The sequence below is a fragment of the Heterodontus francisci genome, chromosome 9, assembly GCF_036365525.1.
Source record: "Heterodontus francisci isolate sHetFra1 chromosome 9, sHetFra1.hap1, whole genome shotgun sequence".
NCBI lineage: Eukaryota > Metazoa > Chordata > Chondrichthyes > Heterodontiformes > Heterodontidae > Heterodontus > Heterodontus francisci.
In genome coordinates, this window is record NC_090379.1 from 47304554 (window position 1) to 47317132 (window position 12579).

At 40.1% G+C, this 12579-nt stretch overlaps 1 protein-coding gene across 4 annotated transcripts in view; it reads left to right on the plus strand.

Moving 5' to 3' along the window:
* amn (amnion associated transmembrane protein) overlaps window positions 1–12579 on the plus strand; it is a 41470-nt gene that overhangs the window by 7992 nt on the left and 20899 nt on the right. For all 4 annotated transcript variants that reach the window (XM_068038301.1, XM_068038298.1, XM_068038299.1 and 1 more), the window contains 3 exons: window positions 3112–3199; window positions 10608–10843; window positions 11370–11507. In XM_068038301.1, coding sequence (XP_067894402.1) covers window positions 3112–3199; window positions 10608–10843; window positions 11370–11507 — 462 coding nt within the window. The remainder of the gene's footprint in view (window positions 1–3111; window positions 3200–10607; window positions 10844–11369; window positions 11508–12579) is intronic.

Sequence of the window (12579 nt, forward strand, 5' to 3'; positions counted from 1 at the left end):
GTGATTGTATGATTCTACGTTTCCAGAGGTTTGCCATGACCATTTTACCTGAATTCACTTTGTGTCCATTCATGTGCGTATTTCAGCTGCTGCACTGGAAGTGAGTTCATTATTTCTATTTCCTTTATTTGTTCTCTTCTCTTCTGCCGTCTTAGGCTCTTCACCCCCTCTCCCTTCATCTCATCTAAGTCATGCCACCTTTTATTTCTCCCCTCTTGAGTAATTTGCCTTACCAATTTCTACTCCAACTCATCACTATTTCTCTGGCTTTCAACCACTGTCTCAGGCTTGATTCCCTCTTGGATAAGCCCTCTGTGCCTCTCCTGGCATTCTCAGATTGGTCCATCAAGGCACATCACTGCCTTCTTGGAAACAGTAACCCCAAAAGCCCTTTTCTCCATTTTCACTGATTCTCCTGCCCAGTGCACTTGTTGGGGGCTACTGTCAGCAATGCCCTTCCTAACCCACTCATCCCACTCACCACTGCTCCTTCGACTCTATCAACCCGCAAGGCTACGGACCAGGTGCTAGAAGGTGGGATTAAATTGGACGGCTAGTTTCTTCGGCCAGCACAGACGATGGGCTGAATGGCCTACTTCTGTGCCATAACTTTTCTATGATTCTATTCTATAATAATTTCTGCTGCGTTCCACCTTTCCCTTCAAAATGTCAGTTCACTTGTGAACAGGAGCCTTGCCATCCACAACCTTGTTGTAGATGATTGCATTGATATTATGGCTTTGGCAGAACTTGGCTCACAGGTGTGACATTTTGCCCACGGCTGATACCTCCCTATTTGGCTACACTTTCCACCACCTTCCCCATCCAAACCATGGTGGCGGTAAAGCTTTTGTCACAAGATCTTTGGTCTCTTCCCCTACGGTCTCTGGCACTTCCTCTTGCTTTGAACATCAGTATAATTTTTTGAGGTTGTAACTAGCAGCGTAGATAAGGGGGAACCAGTGAGTGTAGTGTACTTGAATTTTCAAAAAATATTCAATGAGGTGCCACACAAGAGGTTATTACACAAAATTAGGGGTCATAGGATTGGGGGTAATGTATTAGTATGGATTGAGGTTTGGTTAACAAACCGATAAAAGAGTAGGAATTAATCGATCATTTTCAGGTTGGCAGGCTGTAACCACTGGGGTACCTCAAAGATCAGTGCTTGGGTCTCAGTTATTTACAATCTATATCAATGACTTGGATGAAGGGATCGGGTTTTGGATACTAAGGGAATGCAAGGATATGGGGATAGTGTTGTTGAGGTGGAAGATCAGTCATGATTGTATTAAATAGTAGAACAAGCTAAAGCGGCTGTATGGTCTACTCCTGCTCCTATGTTCAACTCAACTTGTCTTCTCCACTCTGATTTTACTTCCCTTCTCTCCTCTCTCTATTTAAAACTCTCCTACCCATATTCATAGCCATCCCCTTGACCTTGCCTCTCTGTTCCCCTTGTCTTTACCTTAGACAAGGCCAGCACTTCCTTATATTCCTCACCATTTTCAAACACTTTAATTGTCTAGCCTTTGGCTTTCTATTCACCTCTGTGCTTCTGCCACTGAGGTTATTCTTAACCCCTCTACTCCATTTAAGACATCAGATGGGATGCAAACCTGCAACCTTCTGACTTAGAACCGAGAGTGCTACCACTGAGCTAAGGTTGACAACAGAGACTGCTTATCTGATGTCCAGTCATGATGAGCTCCAATCCCCTCCAGTTAAACATTAGGAAGACTGCCACCATTGTTTTCGGCCCCACTACAAGCTCCATACACTCGCCACCAATTCTATCCTCCTTCCCAGCAACTGCCTCAGGCTGAACTAGACTGTTCACAACTTCGGCATCCTATTTGATCCCTGACATCCTATCCTATTCCATCACAAAGACCACCTACTTCCACCTTTGTAACATTGCCCATCTCTGCTCCTATCTCAGCCCATTTCCTTCTAAAACCCTGATCCATGCCTTGGTCACCTCCAGACTCAAGTCTTCCAATGTTCTCTTGGCTGACCTCCCATCCTTCATACTCTGTAAATTTATGTTCATCTGAAACTCTGTTGTCTGTATCCTATCCTGCACCAAGTGCCATTCACCCATCATCCCTCTCCTTGCTAACCTACTTGGCTCTAGTCCCTCAACATCTCAAATTTAAAATTCTTATTCATGTGTTTAAATCTCTTTATATCTTCACCCTTCCCTATGTCTGTGCTTCCCCCAGGACGACAACTGTTCTAGAATTCTGCATTTTTCAAACTTTGACCTCTTGTGCAACCCCCACTCCATTCACCCCACCATTAGTGCCTTCAGTCATCCAGGCTCTACACTGTGGAATTCCCTCCCTAAGTCTCTGTTTCTCCACCTCCCTCTCTTCTTTAATACTCTTCTTAAAACCTACCTCTTTGATCAGGTTTTTACTCACCTCTTGCTAATATCCCTTTCTTTGGTTCAGTGCCAATTTTTTGTCTGATTATTTCTTCCTTGGGTTGTTTTACTACATTAAAGGCACTATGTAAATGCAAGTTAATGGTGTTTTGGAGTGTGAGAGCCAGTTTATGCTGAATTATGGGTAGTACCATGCAGTCATACCCATGAGGAACTGAATTAAGTTTGTCAAACTCATTTGAGATAGGACTTTACAGCCAGCAGAGAGAAGAGTATTTACTTCTAATAGTCTGACATAAACTGCCATAATGTTGCACTAATTGACACGAAGCTGTTCAATGTCATGGAGAGGCCCTGGGTTTCCTGGCACAGGAACTTACAATGTTACACCTGAGCAATAGTAATGTTTAACTGAGGTTGGACTAACGGGACAATGCTTTACTCTGCAATAAATCTCTGCTGACGCTATGAAGTAAATGTTCTTTTCTTCCAGAACTGGAACTTTCACTTTAGCAAGAGTGAATAATCACTGAAAATTGCAGGGGAAAATAATGTATTCGACATGCATGTTAAAATATTACCACACTGGACCACATTACATCAGTGAGCTGATCTAGTACCGCTAGAATGTGTATTAATATTTTTTTTAAAAATGATGATCCATTTGAACTGTCTATTTGGATTGAAAAGAATTTATCTTTTTTTTTACTTGATCTGTTTAGTACATGCCTCTTGATGGGGAGTTCATCCTCAGCCATGGGGCTGGATTTGCTGCCAGTGATGGTCAGAGTGAACCAGGATGTGAAAGAGGTATACTGTAAATAATGACTCACATGTTTTACTTAGAAGAGAAAGCAGTTCAACCCTCCTAAAAAACCTATCAATGTTCATGCCGATTTCTTCCTTGGGTTGTTTTACTATATTAAAGGTACTATGTAAATGCAAGTTAATGTTGTTTCGGAGTGTGAGAGCCAGTTTGTGCAGAATTATGGGTAGTACCATGCAGTCATGCCCATGAGGAACTGAATTAAGTTTGTCAAACTCAGCCTTATTCTCAATAATATAAGCACATTCATTTGCTAGTATCGACCAACATCTTTAATGTATTTCAATTCTAAAGCTGTGGAAGAGCAGAGCTAACGCTGCTGTGAGCAGCAAGAAAATAAAATGGCAGGCACAGCTCTCTGTTAAACTAAAGCTTTGAAAGTCATATCCATATTGTTATGACCTCAGTGAGACTGTTAACATTAAAACCAGAGATATGAACTTCCCAGGCCAATTTAAAGAAGTACATGACAAGATTGCATGATTTGAGACCTTTACTATAACTAAACTAAAAATCAACATTAACTAAACAGCACTCTGTAAATAGCTGACACATTAAATTACAGAGAAAGGTATTTGCCCTCCATTTATTACAATATTTGAAAAACCCACACCGCATTTATGTTACACAGTCCTCATTGAAGAGATATCTTTGCAGTTAATAATCCAAAACTCCTCCCAATTGGATCTCCACGATCTTCTCAAAGTCAATGTCCTCTTTGCTCACTTCTTCCGTGTGCTTTTGACCTGGACTTCCGTGAATATCTGGTGACCCTGTTGGTCTTTTTCTTCCACAAACCTCAGTTTTCAAATTGTGTTCAAGTCGTCGTAGCCTTTCGCTGTATCAGTCTTCTGAGAGCAGGTGTTTTCTCTCCCCCTCTCTCTCTCTGCCACAGCTAGTCTTTGTGTCTTTCGCTCTTCCTTACAGTCTGCAGACTTCTGAAAGCCTATTGAATTTATCCAGAATCAAAATGTCAATAGTCATTCGCCTTTTTCAATATGCAGAGACCACTAGTCTGGCCACAGCTGAACCACCCGGGCCTTACCTTGTTTCCAGGTGTTAAAAACTTTTACTCAAATTTGCACCTTCAGAGCCCCTGGCTCCTTGTTTACGATCTGAGAGTCTGGGAGAGCAAAACTCCATTGTCTTTCAGCTGTTATAACCTTGCATTGTGCTTTCAAAAAGATCTTTGATATGGGTTCTTTGCTCGCATGGTAACCAAGATCCCTTGCTTGTTTCTGGATAGACTTGGTGTGAGGTCACATGTCTCCTCTGACTCTATATTGCACTGCATTAAAAATCACAGTTTTTGAAACATAATCATCCTACAAAGTCCAGCATTCATAACATCTCCCTACTAAATATAGAAAATTAATTACCGTAGTAATGATTTTCTACAACATTATCAACATATAACATTGTAAATTCTTCCATCATTAACATTTTAAATTTTGCACAGGCAACATTATTTTCATCTGAGTTTTTTTCCCTTTCTAGCATTTTAACTTTTGCTGTGGGTCTTTTAACTTTTCTCTTTTGACCTTTGAACTTGCCTCTGGTATGTCATTAACCAGCACAACCAGAGAACTCCAGCTACTTTGATTGGGTTCAGTTATATAATTTAGGATATATGGAACCTCTTCTCTGACGTGAGCCAATTTATAAGGATTGAATTGATAAGGGTTCTTGCTTAATGGGTGTAGTTGTCTCTACATCAACCCCATGAATAGCCAGAGGAGTTCAGTTTGGCTTCTCTGCACATCCTGTTTTAAACTCTTTTAACACCTCAGCTACATCCTTTTTATGTTGTTCAGGAAGATAGCGTAGAACTGTATATGAATTTTGTAACACTTCTGTGTTTGCTAGTTTCATCGCAGGGGGTTCAGTCTGAGAGCTCTCAGTCTCTGCCTCTTTGTCCAGTTCATTAAAAGTAACACTATCCTTATCCTCCTCTTTGGTCATTTGACATACATTTATTGGCTGACAAGGTTCATGGTCATAGTACCTTTTCAACATATTCATGCGTCACACCCTTTGACTTTTCCGTCAGTCTGGGGTACTAATCAAATAGTTTACCTCACTGAGTTTCCTCTTATTGAAGTAAGGTCCACTGAACCTAGCTTTCAATGGGTCCCCAGGTAAAGGCAACAAAACTAGCACCTTTTCTCCACGTTGAAAACTACATGCCTTAGCTGATCTGTCCGCTTGGGTTTTCATTACTTGCTGAGAAATCCTGAGGTATTCTCTGGCCATCTCACAAGCTTCTAAGCATCTCTCTTGAAACTCTGACACACAATCCAAGAGGTTAGTTTCCTCTGTGCTTAAAATCACTCCTTAATGAGTTTAAGGGGACCCCTAACATCCTGTCCATTTAGTAACTCAAAAAGGACTGAAACCAATGGTCTCATTTGGTGTGTCCCTGGTGGCAAATCTGTAAATCTTATCCCAATCATGGGGAGACGCAAAATAATAAGCCTTTATCGCACTTTTTAGGATTTGGTGATACCTTACAAAGCACTTTGTGACTGCAGGCGGTAAGTAGACGCCTTGAGCTGCTTCACTCCCAAATTGCACATGACCTCTTGAAATACCCCTGATGTGAAATTTGACCCCTGGTCCAATTGAATTTCTTCTGGCAACCCATAGCGAGTGAAAAGCTGAATCAACCCCTCAATCGAAACTTTTCGCTGCGATCTCTTTCAAGGGTATTGCCTCTGGAAACCAAGTGGACAAATCCATGATGGTTAGGAGAAACTTGTGACCAGACTTAGTTATGGGTAAGGGTCCAACACAATCCACAAGAAGCCTATAAAACCCTTCGTCAAAAGTAGGTATCGGTATTAGTGGGGCTGCCTTAATCAAAGGCTGTGGCTTCCCAACTACCTGATATATATGTAAGTTCTGCAAAATTCAACCACATCTTTACGCAAGCCTGTCCAATAAAAATGCTGTTTTATTGTGGCCTATGTCTTTTGAATACCCACATGTCCTGCCATCGAAATCTCATGGGCAATTCTTAAAATTTCACTGCGGTACCCCAGGGGAGAAAAAAACTGATGAACAATCCTCATTAGCAGGCCTCTGGGGAGTTCTCCACTTTCTCATCAATATGTCATTTTTACATAATAGCACCCAGAGATTTTCTCAGCCTCCGTCTCAGAACACGCAGTCTGAGATATTTTATTTAAATCCGGGTCTGCCTGTTGTGTTTCAAACAATTCAGCCTCGCTACCCAAATTCTGCAAAAAGGTTTCAGCCAGCCAGACATCTCGCTTGTTTTTTATAATCACCGAGTCTTATTTTATTTAATCTTATGAGCCTGGGATCTTGTTACCACATAATCTGGGAGTATTCCAGGAAATTCTTCCTGCAAAACATCTTTCAGCAATCTCAACCGGCTTCCCGAAACTACTTGTGATGCCAATGCCTTATTCCCAGCTAAGTCATTTTCGAGCAACAAATCCACCCCTTCAATATACAAATCAGGGACAACTCCCACTGTGACCAGACCAGTGACTAAATCACATTGTAAATTAACTCATGCAAAGGAAAGATAAGTAACATCCCTCAATGCTCCACACTATGGTTTTCACATTTATTGAACTACTGGGAGGAAAATTCACAATCCCTTGCTGCTATTAATGATTGGGTTGACCCTGTATCTTTAAGCAGCATAATTGGCTTGCCTGCCTCACTTGATGGTTATGGGATGCCTTACGCTTGAACACAAAACTTCTATAACCTTCAGGAACCAGATTTAATTCATCAGCACACAGGGGAGAACTGCTCTGCTCACTATTCACAATCGCCAAAGCCACTGGCTTGTCAGCAGCGCCACCTATTGGGGCATCCTTTTCAGGATAGGCTTACGGTAAAACTACAACAGCTATCAGTTTTCCTTTTAACTTCCAGCATGCTGATTTTATATGCCTTTTTTAATTACAAAAATAACACTTTGGTCCTATTGACTCCATGCTAGTCTCCTGACTATCTTTTTTTGCTACACTGAGGGATTGCTTGTTTCCTCTCCTTTACCCTTTCTCACAATAAAACCAAATCTCTTCTCCTTCTCTATCAACCTTCCTATCTCTCCAATTTCTCTAAGCTTCCAAACTGGGGCCTGTAACTACTGCTTTTGTGGGTCAATTCGTAATCATCTGCCATTGCTGTGGCATCCCTTATTTTACCAACCTTATGTTCTTTCAGGTGGGACTTTATTCCTGAAGGGATACTATTTTTAAATTCTTCCATTAGGATTACTTCACTAAGGATCACAAAGTCTTGCTCAATCTTCATTGACTTATACCACCTATCAAACATCATTTCCTTGTCTCTAACAGATTCCATAAATGTCTGGCCCTGTTTCTTTTTTAAATTCATAAATTTCTGTCTGTAAGCCTCTGGTACCAACTCATAAGCATTGAGAACTGCAGTTTTAACCATTTCATAACCACTTGACTGTTCCTTCGAGAGTGTAGAATATACCTCGAATGCTTTTCCCCACTAACACATTTGCAATAAAATTGTCCAAATTTCTTTTGGCTATTGTAACTTTGTAATAATTTTTTCAAAGGAATCAAAGGACATTTCAACTCCTTCCTCACTGAATTTAGGCACTAAGTGAATATTCATGCCAAATCAAAATTAGGAGTTAAATTGGATTCATCCTCAAGCCTTCTGTCACTCCCTGCTTGCGTAATCTAAGCTTTTCTTTGTACAGTTTCCTGTCTACTCTTCCTTTTTGTAACTCTTTCCTTCCTTTCGAATTCAAGTTTTCTAATTTCAAGTTGTAATTATCTGTCTCTTTCCCTTTTTTTTGTCTCTCTCTTTCCCTTTCTTTTTCTTTCCCTTCGAGTTCAAGCTTTTTCATTTCAAGTTGTAATTGGCTTTTTCCCTTTCTTCTTTTTCAAGTTCCAGTTGCCTCATTTGCAACTGAATTCTAGCTAACTCAATCTGAGAACCACAAAGATCACCCTTTTCGTCCTCAAGGTTAAAATGCTGAACCAACACTTCAACAATTTCTGCCTTTTTAGTTTTTGATTTTAAACTAACCCCCACTTGCTCCCCTGCAACCATTAACACATCCACTGTGTTAAATCATTGAAAGTCAAAGCTTCTCTCTCTGTCAAGGCTTGCGTGTTAAAACTAGACATGCTGACATTTCTTTGAGTACAGCAAATGTAATTGTGAGATCTTGTTCATTTAAATTTAGCAAATTCCAATATACCCGTTTTACAACCACTGAATTCATATCCTGCATCCAAGCTCCCATTTTGTTATGATCTCAGTGAGACCATTAACGTTAAAACCAGAGACATGAACTCCCCAGATCAATTTAAAGTACACAGCAAGATTTCACGCTTTAAGTATAACAACTAAACTAAAAATCAACATTAACTAAACAGTACTTTGTAAGTCGCCATTATACTAAATTACAGAGAAAGGTATTTCCTTTTAACTTATGAACACTTGAGAGCCCCAGGCCACACTTATACGTTACACAGTGTCCTCATTGAAGCGAGATTTTTGCAGTTAAAAGTCCCAAACTCCTCCCAGTTGCAATGGGTTGGATCTCCAAGACCTTCTCAAAGTTAATGTCAACTTCGGAGTGCTTTTGACCTGGACTTCTCTGAATAAGGCGATCTCTGGTGACCCTGTTGGTCTTTTTCCTCTGCAAACCTCAGCGTTTGAATTGGGTTCAAGTCGTCGCAGCCATTCGCTGTATCAGTGCTCTAAGAGCAGTTGTTTTCTCTACCTCTCACTTCTGAGGCTGCCACAGCTGGTCTTTGTGTCTTTCGCTCTTCCATACAGCCCGCATACTTCTGAAAGCCTGTTGAATTTATTCAGAATCAAATGTCAATAGTCATTTGCCTTTTTCAATATGCAGAGACCCCAAGTCTGACCACAGCAAAACCACCCGAGCCTTCCTTTGTTTCCAGGTGTTAAAAATTTTAACTCAAATTTGCACCTTCAGAGCCCCTGGCTCCTTGCTTACGATCTGAGAGTCTGGGAGAGCAAAACCCATTGTCTTTCAGCTGTTACAACCTTGCATTCTGCTTTCAAAAGGGTCATTGATCTGGGTTCTTCGTTCGCATGGTAACCAAGACCCCTGGCTTGATTCTGGGCAGACTACATGTCTCCTCTGACTCCATTTTACACTGCATTAAAAATCACAATTTTTAAAACATAATCATACTACAAAATTCAACATTCATAACAATATCATGAGCTAAAGATAATATATATCTAACCCTACATTAGGGTCTCTAGAAAAGATAATTTTGCCTTTGATAAATTTATTTATCATGACCCCAGTGATTTACCCAGGATTCCCTTGACTTATGCTTCCAGTTCTGGATCACAACTTTCTGACAATTTTGGATCAAAGTTCCCTCTTTCGCTCTGTTCCTTTTGCATATCAATGACCTTTTGGACTCGACATGCAGCCTTAAGCACATTGTACTCGGTGGTTACACTCAACATTTATTAGCATCTTTCAGATTACGTGCTCTCAGTGCATGCAGCCTTCATTCCTTTTACAGTACAACAGGTTCAATCACCACACTTTGAGATCTCCTCCATACCCTTCAACAGGGAAACAGAAGTCTTGTAATTCTTCAAATCCATAGTTTCGTCATACTTTTAGTAAGTCTGACCTACATGTATCATATTTTAAATAAAAAACAGAATAAGTGGGTCTTTCAGCACTGGAAAAGGGAAAACATAGGTTAAACATTTCTCTCTTTCTTTCTGGTGAAGTAAATACACCATCCTACATGCTACTCCTCCTTTCTGCATTCAAACAAGTGTTGAAATCATGATTGCAGCTCAATGCGTTTTTTCCCAAAACCTCAAAAATGTGCAGCTTCTTACTTCCTTCAGGTTGTTCCTTTCTCCAGCAGCCTTCAGTATTGACATGTGTCCAAGTTTACATTTGGGCCAGATTTAAATCTGTCACAGATCCTTCCTCTGATGCTTATAAGGGTCTCAAGCTAAATGAATTTTCAATCAAGTCCCAAGTATTATCAGGCCCATTGGTACAAACTGTCCATAATTCACCACTGCTCACAGCCAAGTTGTCTCTCCAAGATGCTACGAAGTGTGCTATAGTCAGAAATGGGACTATCGAACACTGGTAGTAATGAGTATGCCGTTGGAATTCCAGTTAAGGTGCTTTGCGGAGGTTGTCTAGGAGTTTTCATTTAATGGATAAAGTTTAGTATTGATACTGGATTCACAAAGTGGGAAATAGTTAATTTATCAGCATTATTTGCTCTCACCAGATTGAGCACAACAAATAACCCCACACAGAAAAAAAACTAATAGAACAATAAATACTCAGATGTTAATTCTGAAGTGCTAAAATTACAAGCCCCATTTTTTCAACTGCAGGTGAAGATATCACTTTCAAAGACCCTGATCAGTATAAATGGTATGATCCCAAATATTGGCACACAGCTTTATCCATGAGCGACCTGGAAAATGAGAAATATCAATTCACTATAGATGAAGAAAGCGTCCCCTGCCAATGTGACGATATTATTTTCCGACCTGAAACATCTTTTCGTGTGGACTTGGACAGTGATATACAAAATATCAATGTTAAAACCATTACTATAATGAATTGGGTGAGTCCTCCATTTTTTCAAATGTTAACCGAGTTTTGATCCTGCACATGGATCCATATCACCTGTATTTTCCAATTTAAAATATGAAGCTCATGCTTTGTGAAAAGGTCTACCGAGAAAAAAAGTGACAAATTGAGTGAGGCCATTTTTCAAGGGTCTGGTGCATCTACCTAAAACAGACTTGTTTTAAAATGCCTCTGGGAAATTGGGCTGATCTATACCGGGCAGACATCAGGTTTTCTCGATTATGGATGCAGCCGAGTCAGCAGCTGCCACTGCAAAGGTAAATGTAATTATATTTTTCAGCTCCAAAGCACTCCTTCCTGCCATAATTGGCCTCCCACCTGCTGCCCTCCTCACCCCTCCCAGGAATTACTGGCACTTGAAAACTTGTTTATACGAATTCCTAGCCCTTCAGCTCTTTGAAGACTTGAAAGGATACAAAATGATGCTAATAGATCATGTGTTTAACTATTGTCTTTTGCTCATTTAAATGACAGGTTAAATATTTTGTTTTACATAATAGAAATTTGCTAGCAGTGAAGAGTTTACTGAGTACAAGTGCTCAAACACTGGAAAACTACAGTTCCATGGAAATGGCTCACTCACTGTAACTAACACCAAGTGTGAAGACAAATCTGGCTGTGAATGTGGTAACTCTGGTGTAAGCATCAAGCTCACATCAAATTATTGTGTTAATCTTAGATTTGTGAAGCATATATTTTCTAGACTTCCATGAAGAAGTTGTTATTTAGACACTGTCAATGCATAAGCATTCTTTGGGTCAAAAAATACAATTTCTCTGGATAATAAGTTTAATATGCAACCTTTTGACTTCCATATATTTGTTGGCAATAGGGTAAAACATATTTTAAACAGCTGGCTTATTTACATTTTTAACCTTCCCTCAAATATTTCTGTCATTGTGACTGCCAAAGTTCGCTCCCATAAGTGTTCCCTATGAACCAGTGTGTGACATTGTATACCCTGCTTAGCTGTCAGCTTGGCTCAGTTTCATGCCACTCTTGCCTCTGAGTCAGAATCCACTCCATACTTGAGCTGTTAGTCTATGCTGACACTGCAGTGCAATGCTGAGCGAGTGCTGTACTGTTGGATGAGCTGTCATGTGAAACGTTAAACTAATGCTCAGTATGCCTGATATGGTGGTTGTGAAAGGTCTCGTGGCACTAGTTGAAGTTCCCCCAGTGTCCTGACCAGCTAACATCCCTCAGCTACCACTATCAAAATGGATTAGCTGGTCAGTCATTCATGAGGTTTGCTGTGTGCAGTGGGTACCTGCACAACAATGGCAACTGAACTTGAATTGGTTAGAAATACTTTGGGATATCCTGAGGATATGATATTGGAATTAAAAATCCTTTCTTTTGCATGGTTAATAGAACAGCTTTCTGCAATTGAACCTTTTGTACTCTCGCAGTCTTCCAATAGCAGACAAATGAACACTCCATTGGATTACATGTGACTTAGGCTATGAATTAAAACCCAGATTTATTACAAGCAGAAGTTAAGCAACAGCATAAAGTCCATGCAGCACCTTTCACTTGATTATAGAATTTCTCTTACATTTTTGTATTCAAAGAGAAATCAAAAGGTGCAACATTTTGCTAATTCTATTAATAATAACAAACCTGGGTCATGAGATTTCATATGATCATCATGGAGTTTCTATGTGCTACCTCCACCCAGGCTCCAGTACAGTGGTATGAGAAGAACTA